At 44.8% G+C, this 19,967-nt stretch overlaps 2 protein-coding genes across 2 annotated transcripts in view; one reads left to right on the forward strand and one right to left on the reverse strand.

The window, feature by feature from the left end:
• Positions 1–1,251: 1,251 nt before the first annotated feature.
• Positions 1,252–11,726, reverse strand: NOB1 (NIN1 (RPN12) binding protein 1 homolog). The gene is made up of 9 exons (XM_060787965.2): positions 11,618–11,726; positions 8,897–9,029; positions 7,759–7,892; positions 5,592–5,663; positions 5,219–5,362; positions 4,941–5,135; positions 3,478–3,575; positions 2,666–2,810; positions 1,252–1,796 (listed from the first exon to the last, which is right to left on the reverse strand). The coding sequence occupies exons 1-9, from the start codon at positions 11,678–11,680 to the stop codon at positions 1,524–1,526; spliced, it is 1,257 nt and encodes a 418-aa protein (XP_060643948.2). The 5' UTR covers positions 11,681–11,726; the 3' UTR covers positions 1,252–1,523.
• A 63-nt stretch (positions 11,727–11,789) lies between these two features.
• Positions 11,790–19,967, forward strand: part of WWP2 (WW domain containing E3 ubiquitin protein ligase 2) — a 57,566-nt gene continuing 49,388 nt past the window's right edge. The window contains exons 1-2 of the mRNA XM_067471079.1: positions 11,790–11,865; positions 16,195–16,258. Coding sequence (XP_067327180.1) covers positions 16,210–16,258 — 49 coding nt within the window. The 5' untranslated portion in view covers positions 11,790–11,865; positions 16,195–16,209. The remainder of the gene's footprint in view (positions 11,866–16,194; positions 16,259–19,967) is intronic.

A 19,967-nucleotide genomic window follows, 5' to 3' on the forward strand; every position in this document is an offset into this window, starting at 1 on the left:
GTGCTTTTCCTGCATGGAAGAAGGGGGTTGGATTGGTCCATGTGGCCTCTTCCGACTCTATGATTCTATTATTGTAGCAGGTTTACCCAGTCCATTTGAAATGTACATTTATTAATATTGCCATTTTAATCTCTGTCCTTTAAAAATATATATATACATATAAGTATTTTCATGTCCCTTTGCGTTTGCTGTGTGTAGTAACTGGGTTGTTGTAGGTTTTTTCGGGCTATATGCCATGTTCTAGAGGCATTCTCTCCTGACGTTTCGCCTGCATCTATGGCAAGCATCCTCAGAGGTTGTGAGGTCTCCCTACCTCTGAGGATGCTTGCCATAGATGCAGGCGAAATATCAGGAGAGAATGCCTCTAGAACATGGCCATATAGCCCAAAAAAACCCTACAACAACCCAGTGATTCCGGCCATGAAAGCCTTTGACAATACATTGCAATAAACAGGTTGTAGCCAACCTCAAGCTGCGAGGAGACCTGTGTAACAAATAAAATTACTTGTATTATTAGTTATTATAGGTTTATTTACAAAAGGTTTTCCCTCCCCTCTTCAAGAGACTCGACGCGGTGAACAGTGGTAAAGACAATACAATACACATTTCTAAATCAAAAGACTATAAATGTTAAAATACAATTAATCCTAGCACTATCTAAAACAGTGATTCCCAACCTTTTTTTGACTAGGGAGAACTTTGACCAGGGACCACTCTCCAACATTAGTACCAAAAGGGTTATGAATCAGTTTTTGGTCAACTTTAGATACAGTTTGGTTATCTGGGGTGCTGATTCAGAAAATTGCATTGGATAGACCACATCAGCTCTAGTTTCTGATACAGAACATATGCCATCCAGTAGTCGCCATCTGCTCACCCACAGAAAACCATATTTAATAAGCCTTGGCACTATAAGAGGGTTTTGCGAGACCACTTTGCTCTCATTGCAACAGTGTGCTAACAGTGAGGCCAGGGACCATCTTTCAGTTCTTGTGGACCACTGATAGTCCCCGGACCATAGGTTGAGAATCACTGATTAAAAAAAATGAATAATTAACAGCATCAAGTGCCTTCAAATGCATAAAACACCACACAACATCCCATGACTACGTCTTTTAAAAACAGTTCCTTCTTTAAAAGTTTGAATAAAAAAATGTAACTGCCCTGTAACTATTATGACATTTTGGGGGCCTACAAGCAACAGAGCTGCGTATCTTCCCCGTTAAGAGTTTCACCAAGAAAACGAGAGAGTGCAGGGGGAAAAGCCTAGTTTATTTGAAAGCTCTCCATGGCTATTTGTCCAAGAAGCCGATGTCCTAACTGGTTGTGCCTTCTGCCTTCCCGAAAGGCTCTCCAGTGCTCCCGCTCCTCTTGTGTCTGTGGTGTAAGACGAGTAGGGCAAGGACTGTCCTATTTGCCAACTAGGGCCCAACTCTTTGCAGGAAGAGGAAGGCATTCCTCTTTCTCTTCCTCCTCCTCCTCTCCCAGGGTCACGAACCCAGTCCAGATGGTGCCCCCCGGCTTCACCTCTTCTTGCCGCATCTCTTGCCGGCTGCTGCGTTGGGGTTCATGCGCCTGCGCCCGGCTCCTTGTGCTGCGTCCCGTATCTGGAGACTGGCAGCCCGGCTGTGGACATCGTTCTCCACGAACGGTGAGAGGCCTGCCAGGTAGTCTGGGGCCAAGGCGTCTGTCTTCTGCCTGGCCTTGCGGGAAGGGCGTTGCTGTGGGAAACGCTGGTCCCAGACCAAGTGAGGGTTGCTGCCGTGCTTCCCTCCTTGAGGTGCAGGGAGCGGGTGCTGCGGAGTGGGACAGGAGAGAGAAATGTAATAATAATAATAATAATAATAGTATTTTTACCCACCTCTTCTCATGGCTCAAGGCAGGTTATATGTACATGGGACACACTCGCGAGAGACTCCTCTCTTCTGCCCCACTGCCTAACCCAGTATTCCCAACCTTCCTAATGCCACGACCCCGTAATACAATTCCTCATTCTGTGGTGACCCCTAACAATACAATTATTTTCATCGCTACTTCACAACTGTCATTTTGCTACTGTTATGAGTTGTAATATAAATATTTGATATGCAGGATGTATTTTTATTCACTGGACCAAATTTGGCACAAATACCCAATGCTTCCAAATTTGGTCCACTGAATGAAAATACATCCTGCATATCAGATATTTACATGATGATACAGTAGCAAAATTACAGTTATGAAGTAGCAACAAAAATAATTTTATGGTTGGGGGTCACCACAACATGAGGAACTGCATGAAGGGGTTGCAACATTAGGAAGGCTGACTGTTATACGCTCATTTCCAGTAGATAAAAGGCTAATGTTCTGTATACTGTTTTCCCCTAATAATACGCAAGACACCAGGCCCTTCTCTGCTGGGAAATTGTTGCGTAAAGGGGTCCTCTGCCGACTTAAGCAGCACCCAACTACAAGAAAATTTTCCACCGAAGAGAACGGTTGTTCTGCTAAAGGGGTTTCCCTTTCTTTGTGAAGCTCTAGGCAGCACCTGACTAGCCAAACTGGTTTTGCATGAGGAAATCTAGTGGCAGCCGTAGGTCCGGACAATTGCCATAGCAACAAAGGGGAGACCTTTCTCTGTGTATGCGTAAGTGTAAGGTACAAAGGTGGCAAATGGGCCACTCACCCTCAGTCCACGCGGGTTCAGGACCTTTGGGTTCCGGGAGAAATGCAAGTGGAGACTTCCATCATCGGCCACGGACACTGCCACTTTCTTGAGGGTCTTGTTGCCACAATGTGGGCAGAAGAGCCGCGTCATGTCTGAGGTTGTCCTTAGGGAAACAAAGAGAGTTCGGGTCAGATGGAGATTGGAAGTGGATTCCGGAGCCCCCTTGGTTCACATTCCAGGAAGAAGGCAACACACAATGAACCCATCAATAACAAACTGGATGCACTTGGTGACCACTTGATGCCTTTTAAACATTTCCAAGAAGCTACTGCTGAAGCTGGACCTCTGAAAGCAAAGAAAAAAGCCCTCTGATGAAACCTAGGCAAGAAAACCCATTCTAGTTGGAAAGCGACTTGTAGGCAGGCAATGACAACATCAATTTAATTGTAATATTAATGTATTAAGCACAACCGTTTGATAAAGCAGGTTGTTTCTGACTGTATCATTCTTTACTTCATGTAATGATCTACTCAAGGCCCCATATTATTATAAGGTTTTAAATTCTCTGTGTTATTGTTTATTTGTAAGTTATATTAATTGTACTGTTTTATTTGCTTGCTGTTTTGTTCTTACTGATGTGTTGTTGGGCTTGGCCTCATGTAGGCCACCCCGAGTCCCCTTGGGGAGTTGGTGGCGGGGTATAAATAAAGTTATTATTATTATTATTATTATTATTATTATTATTATATTATGAGAAACCCATGGCAATAAGGATAACAGAAAATAACAATGAAAAGGCATCTCAAAAAGACACAAAGGCAGGTGCCTACTTGAAGCATCCATGGCAGCGCAGGACGTAGCTCCTGGCCTGGCAGATGAGGAGTCCGTCCACCGCCAGGACATGCAAACCCATCTGCAGCAGGACGTTCTGCAAGAGACAATGAGCGGAGGGGGAGTCAGAAATGGAACCAGGCCATCAGACCCCCGGCTTGTTGTGTCCCCAAAGGCCATGAGACTCCACTTGGGCTGAAAAGTGGTGGTAGATGGATGCGGATGAGGGTACACATTTCCTTCTTCCTGTTGCCTCCCCTTCATACCCACCTCTGAACCCAGCTTGATCTCCTTGTGGAAGAATTCCATAGAATCTGAGAGTTGGAAGGGACCTCCAAAGGCCATCCAGGCCAACCCCCTTCTGTCAGGAAGGAATACACAATCCAAACCACTCCGACAGAGGGCTGTCTGACCTCTTGATTCAAACACTCCAGAGAATGAATGAGGTTTCACCAGACTCCCAGGCAGTCTATATCCCACTAGAGTTGGGACCCTCAAAGGCCACTGTTGCCTTAAATTGTTATTTTATGATGTTTTATACTTATTAATGTATTTGGATTTTGTTTACATGATTTTAATATGTTGTAAGCCACTCTGGATCCTTGTGAGGGAGAAAAGCGGGATATAAATAAAGATTCATTATTATTATTATTATTATTATTATTATTATTATTATTATTCAGGCCAAGCACATTTTGCTATATGGGAATACCCAATCAAAGTCCTCTTGACAGATGGCCATCCAGCCACTGTGTAGAAGTCTTCAACTCGACTTTTAGGAAGCAGTTTCCTCTGCTCATCAGGAGTGTCTTCCCGATGTTTAGGTGGACTCTCTTGTCCTGTCATTTAAATCAATAGGGACACCCAGTTCGACCCCCTTCTGCCATAAAGAAAGACACAATTCAAGCTTTCCCAACAGATGGTCACCCATTAAAAATCTCCAGAGGAGAGACTCTACCAAACTCTTAGAATAGTCTTCACCTTTAAGAAGTTATTCTTAATGTTGAGTTGGAATATATTTTCCTGCCATTTGAATCCATTATTTATTATTTATTATTTGCACTTATTAACCGCCGCTCTCAGGCCTAGGGCGTTAATATTTGCACATTAACTGCCGCTCTCAGCCCCTAGGGCAATCCATGGCTCTATTGCATCTCCAGAGCAGCAGAAAACAAGTTTGGACCCTCAATGGGACCCTCAATGGGACCTCCTTTCCAATATTTAAACCTGGCCCTTGTGTCCCCTCCTCTCAGACTCCTTCTCTTGAAGCTGCTCCTCAGAAGGGTCATGGGTTCCAGACCTTTGACCATTTCAGTTGCTGTTCTCTGGGTGGCTGACCCAAATCCAGGAAAGGGCAGGATTTGGGCCGGGTCCTCGATGTCCCTGTGCCCTGGCCTCCCCGATAGCTAAATAGAATGGAGGCCCCACCTGCGAGGCCAGAGGCTTCCCAAAGGTCACTTGCCTGCATGGCGAAGTCGGTGGTCAGGCAGCCTACTTTCACTCCTTCTGGCTTGGCTCCTTGGCCCAACTCTTGCTGGACCTGCCTGATGTTGCTGGGTGTGATCCAGCCTTCCTCCTCATCTCCATCACTTTCTTCCTCCTCCTCGCTCTCCTGGCTCTTGGGGTCTTCAGGCCCCACACAGACAGCGTCCGCATCCTGGCAGAGATAGACAGCCAACTCAGGGAGAAGCCCATGGTGGAGCATAAAATGGGGAGCAGCCCTGAAGTCTACCTCCTCACCAGTAAGGCCTGTAGGTCTTCCTCTATACTGGGAAGGGGGTTCCTCCAGAACAGGAAGGAGCCAAACTCAGAGGCTTCGGGGCCGGCGACCTGCTCTTGTCTCTCTCGCGTCGAAGGCTCCTTTTCACCTCCAAAGTGCTTAGTCTTTAAAAAAGAAAATAATACCTTATTTTTGATTGCACATTGCCAAAGTTGTCACTGTTTTTAGAAAAATAAATGAACATAATAAACAAGCCCAACGCTGCTGATGCTGTTATCATCCAAACAAGAAGAAGGACAATTTTTCTTCTTAATCATGCGTTGCCTTTCCATAAAAACCAGGGCAAAGTTTCAGGGAAGAAAGAGGGGCAACTAAAGTTTGGCAGGGAGTTACCTTGGAAGGGAGGTGGAATCCGGCCACATGGACAAGGGTCTCGGGGTGATGCTTTGTGGAGCTGACGCTCACCTGCAAAGGCCCAAGGGAAGGACAATACTACTAATAGTAATAATTTTTATTTCTTGCCCTCCTCTCCTTTCTTGGGTTACAACATTGCTAAAACACACATTCTTCTAAAAACTTCCTTTGAAACATACATATAAAAACGTATTTCCACAAAATACATATTAAAATACACGAAACAAAGATTAAACATAAGATGAAAGTTTAACATTTCTCATTAAAGCTGGCTGGATAGGCCTGGATGAGGCTTTACTCCAGAGTCCCCAAAAGAAGCTTCGTTGTAGAATATTTTCTTTTACATCATGCTTTGGGGAAGATCCCATTTATTTATACGCTTTAAAGAAGTGTTTCTCAACCTTCCTAATGCTGCGACCCCTCAATGCAGTTCATGTTGTGGTGAGCCCCAACCATAAAATTATTTTTGTTGTTACTTCATTACTGTAATTTTGCTACTGCTATGAATCGTCATGTAAATATCTGATATGCAGGATGTATTTTCATTGTTATAAACTGAACATAATTAAAGCATAGTGAGCAATCACAAAAACAATGTTTGGGGAGTATGGATAATGAATTATGGGATTTGTAGTACCTTCCACCGATTCAGCTCTGACTTCCAGACCACTGAAACCCCCACAAATTACAGACCTGGACCAGACTTGGCACACAGAACTCCCATGACCAACAGAAAATACTGGAGGGGTTTGAGAGGTGATGGGCTCTTCCTCCTCTCCGTTTGGAGATGCCTCCTCCTTTAGGAAGAGAATGGAGAGGAGGAGGAGGAAGAGCATGGATGAGAAGGAAGATGGCAGGCCTCACTGCTGCTGCCCTGCACCATGCTCCTCCTACTGCCCTTCAAGGTTCCCACTACAAGCGGAGGCCTGCTCTATGAACCCAGGAATGAAGAACAAACCCCCGCTTATGGTGAGAGCCTTGAAGGTCAGCAAGAAGAGCATGGCATGGGGCAGCAGCATCAGTGAGGCCTGTTCTTCTCTTCCTGGCTCTTTTTCCTCTTCCTCTCCATTCTTTTCCGGCGGTGCCTCCAAATTAAGGTCCAGGCCTTGAGGTGGGCACGTGGCCTCTTCTTCTTCTTCTTCTTCTTCTTCTTCTTCTTCTTCTTCCTCGGCTTAGGTCTCTGCAGGCCCAGGCAGGCCAGGAGCTCACTGAAGAAGAGTGCCTCCCCAGGTCAGGGGAGGCACTGGGGGCGATGGGAAGGCACCCCTAATGTTAGAGGGGCCTCACCCCCTCCGCCTCCCCGGAATGGCTGCCAGGTCCCCAGGGCACATTCCGATGCCTGCAGGAGTATTTCTGGCGATGGCAGCAGGGAAAGCCTCCCCGCTAGATCCAGGACTTGCTGTGGTGTCCCCGGGGGCCCGGCAGCCATTCTGGAGAGGCGGAGAGGGTGGGGCCGAAGGAGGAGGTGACGCGACTCCTCTGAAACAGCCCATCGACCCCTCTGGAGTCGCAACCCCCAGGTTGAGAACCATTGCCTTAAAGTCATTTATAAAAGGTAGACATTTGTGCAAGGCCACATAGAGCATCTCATCATTGGAATCCCTGGTTCTAGGTTCCTTTGGATTTTTCATCTATAATAATAAGGATAATAATATTTATTACTCCACGATACCCATCTATTTATTCCCCTCAAAATCATTTATAAAAGGTATCATGTCAGGAGGCCTTTTGGGCAGGACAAATCAATGAAATCCCTGGTCCTAGCTTCCTTTCAAAATAGAATAGAAAAGTTTTATTTTCATTGTGTTGTTGCACAATGAAATTAAATGCCTTCCCCAGCTCACACCACAAAACATACCCATCCGTTTTCAAAGGTCACTGGCAAACCAAAGAGATGTACCCTGATATTCAGTATGTTTCATTTATAATTATAATAATAAGAATACTCTGCCTCTCCTTGCAGCTCAAGGCAGAATACAACACAGTTAAAACACAACACTATCAAAATACATATAATATTATCATTTGCAAGAAAAGTAAAAATACTTTTGGGGGGTCATCTAAAAAACAGGTTAATTGGAGTATAAATGTGCATTTTGCACACTGAGGAGGCAAGCATAGATATGAAAGCGTCTGCTTCTCCCACCTTCTGCTCAGGTTCCGTCTTCAGGTGAACAATACCAACATTCTCAGCTTCCAGCTGGTAAGTCAAAGCCAGAACCTTTAAGTCTGTAGCCGAAAGGCTGGGATAGTCACCCGTCTTCTTGGAAAACTCGGTCACTAAAGAAAGGGAGAGAAAATGGCATTCCGTCATTGAATCCATATACAGAGCAGTAGTTTGATAGTCCCATGCTTTCCAGCCAAAAGGCCAAGGAAGAAGAGAAGAGGCTAACGATGCTTGCTCAGGGATATGGCCCTATCTCTCTCTTTGGGAATTATCAAAATAAATATTTATGACTTGAGCTACAGTCAATGCGGAGGCTTGTGTAACAGAAAACACATGACCAAAGTTGTGCCCAATAAAACCAAGGTAGCAGAAAATGCAGCATACAGAACTTGCCAAGGCCAAAAAGGAACTTTTAGAGACTAGTATCTTATATAAGGAAGTTATGGCTGCCCCAAATGAGCAAGATTTCTGAATGACTGAGGCTCTAGAGGCCACCTGTTTGCCAAGAGTCCAAATAAGCGGCCTCCAGAGGATTTGGGATGCAATCCCTGTACCTTTATGCATCGATACCTTGATTTAAGAGTCTAATTCGTTCCATGACAATACAAAGTTGTGGCAAAGAAGCCAAAGCACCAAGTAAAGAGGCAGAAGCATCCTTTTCTTCTTCCTCCTCATTCCACCCACCTTCCCTCCCTCTCACTCTTTATGAAGCCAAACAGATCAGGAATTAAAATTTATTAAAAACACACAAAATCAACAAACCCAAAGTTCCTCAAAGTGGACAAGAGCAAAGCGGATAGCAATCTCCCAAAGCAGACAGACAGAGCAAGAAGGTTGCTCCCTTGAAGCCCTAAAGCCCTGAACTCTTGCGTTAGCACTTCCTCTGGTGCTGGCTCTTAACTCAAAATGCTGCTTGTATGTCAAAGCAAACACAGGCCAATTGACAGTTCTTAACTCAATATGCTCTCAACTCAATTGACAGTTCTTAACTCAAAATGTTCTCAACTTGGGACACTCTTAAGCCAAGGTTCCACTGCATAAGTCTTGTATTCCAAACATCCTTCAAGATGGATGGCAATCTGGGAGCAAAAGCAGTAGGTCTGCAAGTGGGGCTTACCCAGGCGGATGTATTCAGGGAAGGGCTGTTTGAAGTTGAGCTGATAAGGAAGGACTGCCAGGCGACGCTTGGTCTCCTTGTCCCGAATCTCAGCCACCACCTCCCGCACAGTGTAGACGTTTTGGCCGATGTCCTGCACAGAGAGAGGGAAAGGGTTAGGGGGGTACCGCCGAGGAAGGCTCCACCCAAAAACATCCCAGAAAAGCAAACTCTTTAGGATTCCCAAGTGGTCTATAATGTCCCACTAGAAGTGGAAAGGATCACCAAAGACCATCAACTCCCTTCTTTCTGCTAGGCAGGGAGGCACGATCCAAGCCCCCTGAGAGATGGACATCCAGCCTCTGTTTAAAGCCCCCAGGAGAAGGAAAAAGACTCAGCCAGGCTCCCCGACAGTCTGTATCCTATGGGGAGGGGTCCCCAAAAGGGCCACCCAGTTCTTGTGCCACGATTGGGCTTTATCTGCTGCTGAATCCCAGCATTGGCTCACACTCAGCTCATGGTAGAATCACAGAACCCTAAAGCTGGAAGGAATCCTCAAAGGTCATCCAACCCCTTCTTTTTGCTAGCCTGGAAGACACAATCAAAGCACTTCCGCAGCCCCTAAGTCAAAACCTCCAGCAAAGGAAGGAGACTCCACTGGACTCCCAGGCAGTCGGTATGCTGCCATTGAATGGTTCTAAACATCAGAAAGTTCATCTTTAGGTTTCAATGGAATCTCTTTCCTTGCAGTTTGAATAATAGTAATAATAATAATAATAATAATAATATGTCAGTAAAATAGTTTTAATTTGGCTCAAGGTGGGTTACAGGATTACTAAAACATAAACAAGCATATAATAATTTTAAAACATTATATAAAATAACATACCTCTATAAAATATGTTTTAAAACACACAAAACAAAAACCAAGAATTCAGTAGAATTTAAAATTCACAATTAAAACTGGGTAGGCCTGCTGGAAGAGATAGTTCTTCATTTGTATCTTTAATTCCGACAGCTGATCCAGCTGTCAGGGCTCTACTGGCAGGTTATTCCAGTCAGGTTTTGGCTAGTGGAGCTACCACCTCCCAGAGGAACAAAGTAAGTGGGACGGATTGTATGGGAGAAGGCAATCCTTTAGGTAACCTGAACCCAATGGGATTTTGGCCTGCATCAATAGCAGTATAGTGTCTAGATCTAGGGAAGTCATGCTCCCCCTCTATTCTGCCTTGGTTAGATCACACCTGGAATATTGTGTCCAATTCTGGGCACCACAATTGAAGAGAGATATTGAAAAGCTGGAATGTGTCCAGAGGAGGGTGCCTAAAATGATCAAGGGTCTGGGGAACAAGCCCTATGAGGAGCAGCTTAAAGAGCTGAAGAAGAGAGGGCTGAGAGGAGACATGATAGTCATGCATCAAGTATCTGAGAGGAAGTCATAGGGAAGTCATAGGGAAGAGGGAGCAAACTTGTTTTCTGCTGCCCTGGAGACTAGGACGTGGAACAATGGCTTCAAACTACAAGAAAGGCGATTCCATCTGAACATGAGGAAGAACTTCCTGACTGTGAGAGCTGTTCAGCAGTGGAACTCTCTGCCCTGGAGTGTGGTGGAGGCTCCTTCTTTGAAAGCTTTTAAGCAGAGGATAGATGGCCAACTGTCAGAGGTGCTTTGAATGCAATTTTCCTGCTTTTTGGCAGAATTGGGTTGGACTGGATGGCCCATGAGGTCTCTTCCAACTCTAGGATTCTATGATCCCCAGATGAGGACCCTTGATGGCAAGCACACCTATTTCAATATGTTTTCCTCATGTTGCTGTTGTTGTTCATTCATTCAGTCGTCTCCGACTCTTCGTGACCTCATGGACCAGCCCATGCCAGAGCTCCCTGTCGGCCGTCACCACCCCCAGCTCCTTCAAGGTCAGTCCAGTCACTTCAAGGATGCCATCCATCCATCTTGCCCTTGGTCGGCCCCTCTTCCTTTTGCCTTCCACTTTCCCCAGCATAATTGTCTTCTCTAGGCTTTGCTGTCTCCTCATAATGTGGCCAAAGAACTTCAACTTTGTCTCTAGTATCCTTCCCTCCAGTGAGCAGCTGGGCTTTATTTCCTGGAGGATGGACTGGTTGGATCTTCTCGCAGTCCAAGGCACTCTCAGAACTTTCCTCCAACACCACAGTTCAAAAGCATCTCTCTTCCTTTGCTCAGCCTTCCCTAAGGTCCAGCTCTCACATCCATAGATGACTACAGGGAATACCATGGCTTTGATTAGGCGGATCTTTGTGGCCAGTCTGATGTCTCTACTCTTTACTATTTTACTGAGACTGGACATTGCTCTCCTCCCAAGAAGTAAGCGTCTTCTGATTTCCTGGCCACAGTCTGCATCTGCAGTAATCTTTGCACCTAGAAATACAAGGTCTGTCACGGCCTCCACATACAGCCTCATACAGCCCATTATATGCTCCAGGAATTCATTCCTTAGCTGAGGCTGCTTGTGAAGGCATGGAGAAATATATGTGGGCGTCACGAGCAAACTGCGAACCCAGGGAACAAGCCTTGCCTTCTCCTCTTCCAAATAAGGAAACATGGCTGCCGGGCCCCCTTCTCTCCTCCAAGGCAAACACTCCCTGCAGCTCCCTCAGCTCTTCCTGAGAGGAATTCCTGACTTCCAGGCCTCTGGCCCTTTTGGCGGCCCTTCTCTGGACGCCTCCCAGCTTAGAGCCCACCTGGAGGCCTGTGAGACCCACCTGGAGCGGGGCTGCCTTCAGAAAAGCCCCCGCGTCGGCCACAACGTGTTCCACCGGCGCCATCTTGCCCTCCTCTCCCGCGCAAGGCAGCCTGGGAAACGCAGGGCGCCGCTGATTGGTCCGCTTTGGCCTCTCTCGAACTTTGCCCCAGAAAGGCGGAGGGTCATGTGACGCCTCGCCTGCCTGTCACATGACCCACGACTTACAGGAGGCGGAAGTGGGAAGAGGAAGGAGCTCAGCCGCCGCCGGTAAGAGGAACAGCCTGTTGCCGTTAGTCTTGTTGTGGTTTGTGTGGCTGCTGTGAGGCTTCTTCCCCTTCCTCTCAAGGTCCCAGGCTTTGCTTGGGGTTGGGAGCTGAGGCGGGTCGGCCTTGGATGGGACTTGGAGGGGAGACCGGTGGGGAACGCCAGAGGAAGGAAATGAAGGGGGAAAGCGCCTTCTCGGGCTGCAGTTGCCAGAAGGGGCGACTGGGGGATTCTGGGAGTTGCAGTCCGAAAGGAAGACCCTTCCTCAAACCTAGAAGGCCTCCTTCTCTCTCTGACACAGGCCTGAGCCAACTTAGGCCCTCTATCCAGGTGTTTTGGACTTCAATTCCCATAATTCCTAATGGCCTCAGGCCCTTTCCTTTTCATTGCTTATTGACAGAACCCCAGCCATCACTTGCCCACTTCTGCTCCAGCCCTGGCTCTGATTCTGCCCAAAGGCCCTCTGGACCTCTGTGGATGACACAAACGAGCATGAGCCTCATCTGTCACACTCAGAGTGATGTTGAGAGTGATCCAGTGGGTGCTGATGGAAGAAGAGAATAGTTTAGAGAAATAAATAAATATAGAATCCTACCTATCCGACCGCATCTTTGCCTATGAACCCACCAGGACTTTGAGATCTTCCGGGGAGGCCCTGCGCTCGATCCCGCCTGCTTCTCAAGCACGGCTGGCGGGGATGAGAGATAGGGCCTTCTCGGTGGTGGCTCCTCAGCTGTGGAACGCCCTTCCTATGAACATTAGATTAGCACCATCTCTAATGGTATTCCGCAAAAAAGTGAAGACCTGGCTGTTTGAGCAGGCGTTCGAATAATTAGTGCAATGATTGGTTAATGAACACTGGAATGGAACAATGGATGACAAATCTGGAACATGTTTTTGATGACGAGACGACAGTGAATGGGTATTGTAGTAACTTTATTAATTATGTAATGTGTTACGCTGTGAACTGTTTTTATACTGTAGCACTGAATTTTTGCTGTTCGTATTTGTTGTGAACCGCTGTGAGTCACCTTCGGGCTGAGAACAGCGGTATATAAGTAAGGTAAATAAATAAATAATAAATAAATAATTAATGCTGGAGTTGGAAGGGACCCCCAAGGGCCATCCAGTCTGACCCTTTCATTCATAGATAGATAGATAGATAGATAGAATGGACCATCCAGTCTGACCCTTTCATTCATAGATAGATAGATAGATAGAATGGACCATCCAGTCTGACCCTTTCATTCATAGATAGATAGATAGAATGGGCCATCCAGTCTGACCCTTTCATTGATTGATAGATAGATAGATAGAATGGGCCATCCAGTCTGACCCTTTCATTCATAGATAGATAGATAGATAGATAGATAAAATGGGCCATCCAGTCTGACCCTTTCATTCATAGATAGATAGATAGATAGATAGAATGGGCCATCCAGTCTGACCCTTTCATTCATTGATAGATAGATAGATAGATAGATAGAATGGGCCATCCAGTCTGACCCTTTCATTCATTCATAGATAGATAGATAGATAGATAGAATGGGCCATCCAGTCTGACCCTTTCATTCATAGATAGATAGATAGATAGAATGGGCCATCCAGTCTAACCCTTTCATTCAAAGATAGATAGATAGATAGAATGGTCCATCCAGTCTGACCCTTTCATTCATAGATAGATAGATAGATAGATAGAATGAATGGGCCATCCAGTCTGACACTTTCATTCATAGATAGATAGAATGAATGGGCCATCCAGTCTGACCCAATCATTCATAGATAGATAGATAATTTAAGGTGCTGGTGTTATCCTACAAAGCCCTAAACGGTTCCGGCCCAAAATACCTTTCGGACCGCATCTCGGCCTATGAGCCCACGAGGACCTTGAGATCGTCCGGGGAGGCCCTTCTCTCGATCCCGCCTGCTTCACAGGCACGTCTGGCGGGGACGAGAGAGAGGGCCTTCTCGGTGGTGGCCCCCCGGCTGTGGAACACCCTCCCTGCTGACATCAGACAGGCGCCCTCCCTTATGTCCTTCCGTAAGAGCCTCAAGACATGGCTATTTGAGAAGGCATTTAACTGAGTGCTACAGTAACTGGAAATGACAACTGGAACGGAATATGGATTACGAGATTGGTTATGATTCTACTATAAGACGGAGCGGATTTTTTAGTGTAATTAGATAATTGTGTATTAGTGATATATTGTTTTTTGTCGTTATGGCTTATTGTAAATTGTCTTTTATATGTTGTACACCGCCGTGAGTCGCCCTAGGGCTGAGAACGGCGGTTAACAAATGCAGCAAATAAATAAATAAATAAATAGATAGAATCTTACAGTTGGAAGAGAATCGAGGGCTATCCAGTCCAATCCACTAAAAGACAGAAAGAAAGATACATATATAGAGGTCATAGAATCTTACAGTTGGAAGAGAACCCAGCACTATCCAGTCTACCCCTCTAAATCATAGGTCTCTTCCACACAACCATATAAACCAGAATATCTGCTTTGAACTGGGTTATCCGAATCCACACTGCCATATATTCTAGTTCAAAGCAGATAATGTGGGATTTTATTCAGCTATGTGGAAGGGACCCTAAGGGCCATCCAGTCCAACCCTATAAGTCAGTGGCTGCTAAACTGGCTGGGATTTTTGGGAGTTGTAGGCCATAACACCTGGGGACTCACAGGATGAGAACCACTGCTCTAAGTCATAGATCAATAGAATCCTAGAGTTGGAAGAGACCCAAAGGATCATCCAGTCCAACCCGACAGATGGCCCTCTAGCCTGTCCTTGAAAACCTTCAGAGAAGGTTTTTATGGAGATCCTCAGTGAGACTCATCAACTAGAGGGAACCAGCTAAGCCTTTTCCCACTGGTCTGACTGTTGTGGTTCTCTTTATTCAGTGGCAGTACATGCTGAAGAGTAACAAAAAGCAGGTGAACCCCCCAAAATGAGCTGGGTGTGTATGTACATGTTGACCTGTCCTTGCTCAGGTGCAGTGACCTTGGGCAGCAGGGAGCTTGCAAAGGTGAAGGTGGGAATGCCATTTGGTTTGGATTGTGTCCCAAGAGCCTCTCTGCTGGGCTCCATATAGAGGAAGGTGCTGCCCTCTTGTTAGCAGTTGTTTTGTTTATGTGTCTTCATTGGTTTTGCCAGATTCTTCCTCTGAAACAGAGCCCACCATTCCCAGTATTTCTTGGTAGTCCAAGTCCTAAACCACACTCACCCTGCTTAGCTTTCAGAATCAGACAGAGCTTAGGGCCTTTAGGATATTTACTTGGAGCTAATTTGCTTGTCTTTTGCACATTAGGCAAATCTTGTCCTTTTGCCCCCAAAATTATTTTCTCAAAGCAGAACATAAACCTTCTTAGGCCAAGAATGGGTGCATAAGTCTGGGGAGGCGCTGCTCTTGGTCCTGCCTGCATCGCAAGTACGTTTGGCGGGGACGAGAGACAGGGCCTTCTCAGTGGTGGCCCCTCGGCTGTGGAACGCCCTTCCTACAGATATTAGATTGCCCCCCTCCCTGTTGACATTTTGGAGAAAAGTGAAGACCTGGTTGTTCGAGCAGGCATATGAATAGGCAATGTAACTAATATAGGAATATGGAACAATTGGATGATGAGACTGGATTTCGATCTTAACTATGAGAGGGGAATGAGATGTTTTATTGATTTATATTAACTGCTACGGTTTTAATTGTTTTTAACTGTTTTATGATGTTTTTGAGCATTGAATTTTGCTGTTTTTAACCGCTCTGAGTCGCCCAAGGGCTGAGAAGAGCGGTATACAAATGTAGTAAGTAAGTAAGTAAGTAAGTAAATAAATAAGTACACATTTATATGTATATTTCTGTATTTCATCCTACCTTACTCCCCATATGGTACCCAAGGGGGTTGCAATATAGGTTCAAGCAAAATATAAACTAAAACAATATATAATGCAATTTTAAAAATAGCTAATCCTATATAGTGGTTTCAGCTTTGGATCCTGGACACTAGGGTTCAGATCTGTACGCAGGCTTGGAAACTTATTATCCCATTAGGTGACCTTGGGCACCTTTCTCTCTTAGAGAAAGTCAAAGGTAATCATTTTCTAAATAAACTTTGCCAAGGACTCCTTAGGAGAGAGTCATTATAAGATGGAACAACAACAATTACGAATAATTCAGAAACATTTTAACACATGTCTAAAACATCAAGCTAGAGGCACATTAATAATCCTTTCCAATCAACTTGTGAAGAGCCCCAGACCTATTGAGACAGAAGAGCATTTACCTGCCTTTATCTTTCACCCAGCGTGGGCTGTTATTCTTTTGCTCTTTTCCAGACCACTGATGATGCAATGGCTTCTGCAGGGCTCTCTGGAGAGAAATCTCCGCTGACTGTGAAAGGTGAGCGTTTAAGAGTTTGGCCGCTGTTTGGTGGAAGACTAGCTGGGCATTAATGTGTGTGTGTGTGTGAGAGAGTGAGTGTGTGTGTGATAATCATCCAGTAGCAAGCCTTTGGGGTTCATTCAAGAGCAGGTGAGCTCAGCAGGTGTCCAGAGCTTTGGATGGAGGCTTGGGAGAACCCCAAAGTCCTGATGCCAAGCAGAGGCATGTGTTTTTTCATTTCTTTCCTTCATCAAAAATACAAGATCATGTCACATAACAGAACTGGTTTGGGGGCTTCTACAAAATTAAAAGCTGGGCATATTATATCCTTTTGTCTTTGGTTTCTAGAGTATTGTTGGACTCAAAAACTTGGATTTGGGGCACTTAGGGAAGATATCCAGAAATATTTGAAAAACAGTTGAGAAACCCCAATGAGAAAAATTGTAGATTTATAAGAATCTTTTCCCCGTTTACTCCATTTTTATTGAATTTTTAAAAAGATACAATTTACCGTATATACTCAAGTATAATCCGACCCGAATATAAGCCAAGGCACCTCATTTTACAACAAAAACTGGGAAAACGGATTGACTCGAGTATAAGCCGAGGGTGGGAAATGCAGCAACTACTGGTATATTCCAGAATAAAAATAGATGCCAATAAAATTGCCTTAATTGAGGCATTGGTAGGTTAAATGTTTTTGAATAAATAAGATAAATCTGCCCTCTGATTAAAGCATTATCCTAACCTTCAGTGTAAATGTGTTTACATACCCTTCCAATAATAATAGAGTAAAATAATAAATGTAATAATAACAATAATAAATAATAATATAATAAATGTAGTAATAATAGTAATAGAGTAAAATGATTAATGTAATAATAATAATAATAAAGTAAAATAATAAAAAACCTTGACTCGAGTATAAGCCGAGGGAGACTTTTTCAGCCTAAAAAAAGGACTGAAAAACTAGGCTTATACTCGAGTATATACAGTAAATCCCAAGTAAATCCCCAAGTCCTCTTTTCCCACAGCTTCCTCACTACCTCCATATACAAATAAAATTAGCAGACCATTAAAAACAAAATTTACTTCTCCCCACTATGGCACATATTATAAGGCATTTATTTTCTACTAATGGATTCAACTTCTGCTAAATATGCATAAATGCATTTAAGGTTAATACTCATCCAGGAGTCATATTAATGCAAATAATGTGGACATTTTGGCTCCTTTCTTTCCAAAGAGATGTGGGTTTGTATTGGGCCGGTGCAATACTGTGAATGATCTACTGTCCCTGGGGAAATGGTGGGGCAGAGAAGGGGTCACCTCCTTGCAGCTGTGGGGCCTGGCCAGCCTTTTGTGTGGATTTAAACTCGCCTCGTGTGCCACCAGGGGGCTCCCTCGGCCCACAGTCCCTTTGTGACTACAGTTCTGTTTGAGCTTCTCCTGGAAACATCTGGGCAGGAGGGATGGGGAGGCTATTCAGATATATTTGGAAAATAGCCAGGAAACTCTGATGAGAAGAGCCATAGACTGGCAAGAGTCTCCACAGGTCTACATTTGTTCAAAGCAAGATTCAGAAGTAGATTAGCTGGATGACCATCTGTTGAGAGTGCTTTGATTGTGTCTCCCTGTTTGGGGTCTCTTCCAACTGTAGGGGTCTATTCTTTTTCTGTTGCAGAAAACAATATACAGAAGACGCTGTTACCGCTGCATAAAATTAAGTTTCCTTTGCAAGAAATATCACGTGCACATTTTGCACAGAACCCACCACTCCATAAGGCTACCGTTCCACTGTTCAACAGTTATTAGTGCCTAAATATTATTTTAACAGGGCTGCTATAAGTTTTCCGGGCTGCATGGCCATGTTCCAGAAGCATTTTCTCCTGACATTTCACTGACATCTGTGGCAGGCATCCTGAGAGGTTGTGAGGTATATTGGAAACTAAGCAAGGGAAGTTTATATATCTGTGGAAGGTCCATGGTGAGAGAAAGAATTCTTGTCTGTTGGAGGCAAGTGTGAATGTTGCAATTAATCAGCTTGATTAGCATTGCAAAGCCTTGCAGCTTCAAAGCCTGGCTGATTACTGCCTGGGGGAATCCTTTGTTAGGAGGTGTTTGCTGGTCCTGATTGTTTCATGTCTAGAATTACCCTGACTTCAGAGTGTTCCTCTTTATTTACTGTCCTAATTTTAGAGTTTCTTTAAATACTGGTAGCCAGATTTTGTTCATTTTCATGGTTTCCATGAAAGCCCACCTCCTCCAAGGTGAACTGAACCACCTCAACTGGGCTTTACAGGCCAATGGAGACTCCACCATTGACATCAGAAGAGTTGCAAGACCAAGAACAAGTCACAAGAGTCACAACAAAGATCCACCCGGAGGAAAAGTTTTCTTGCTATACGTCAAGGGAACCACTGACTACATAGGGAAGCTGATGAAGAAACACAATGTACAACCTATGTACAGACCCACTAAGAAAATCCAACAAAAGCTACGTTCAGCAAAGGACAAGAAGGATCCTCTCACCTCTGTCGGAGTCTACCGGATACCCTGCAGCTGTGGACAAGTCTACAGAGGGACCACCAAACATAGCATTGCTCAAACACGAATCAAGGAACATGAAAGGCACTGCAGACTGATTCAACCAGAGAAGTCAGCCATAGCAGAGCACCTGATGAACCAACCTGGACACAGCAGATTATCTGAGAACACAGAAATGCTGGACCACACCAACAACCACCATGTCAGACTACACAGAGAAGCCATTGAAATCCGCAAACATGTGGACAATTTCAACAAAAAGAAGGAAACAACGGAAATGAACAAAATTTGGCTACCAGTATTAAAAAAAACCTCTAAAATCAGGACAGTACGAGACTCAGAAAACAGGGGAATTCCAGACATGAAACAATCAGGGCCAGCTAATCACCTCCCAACAAAGGATTCTCCCAGTCAGGAATCAACCAGGTCTAATTGCAACATTCACACGTATCTCTAGCAGACAAGAGTTCTTTCTCCCACCCTGGACCTTCCACAGATATATAAACCTCTCTTGCTTGGTTTCCAACAGACCTCACAACCTCTGAGGATGCCTGCCATAGATGTGGGTGAAAGGTCAGAAGAGAATGCTTCTGGAACATGGCCAGACAGCCTAGAAAACTCACAGCAACCTAGTGATTCCAGCCATGAAAACATTCAAAAACACGTCTTTTTACCAGTTTAATGGGATTATAACCAACTTGTTTTCATACTTCTGTTTTGGCATTTATATGTTGAAGATTTTGAGTTCCATTGTTTTCAATGCTGTGAGCTGCTTTGGGTCCTGACTGATAGAAAAAAGGAGGATATAAATAAATGTAGTTGTAGTAATAGTAGTAGTAGTAGGAAAAAAAGCCCAACTGCTCATTGGAGGGAAGGATAGTAGAGGCCAAGATGAAGTACTTTGGCCACATCATGAGAAGACTGGAAAGCTTAGAGAAGACAATTATGCTGGGGAAAATGGAAGGAAAAATGAAGAGGGGCCGACCAAGGGCAAGATGGATGGATGGCATCCTTGAAGTGACTGGATTGACCTTGAAGGAGCTGGGGGTGGTGACAACCAACAGGGAGCTCTGGCGTGGGCTGGTCCGTGAGGTCACGAAGAGTCGGAAGCGACTGAACGAATGAACAACAAAGTAGTAGTAGTAGTAATACCAATATTAATAATCATTCCTAGCAGTTA

This window comes from Anolis sagrei, chromosome 8 (assembly GCF_037176765.1).
Source record: "Anolis sagrei isolate rAnoSag1 chromosome 8, rAnoSag1.mat, whole genome shotgun sequence".
NCBI lineage: Eukaryota > Metazoa > Chordata > Lepidosauria > Squamata > Dactyloidae > Anolis > Anolis sagrei.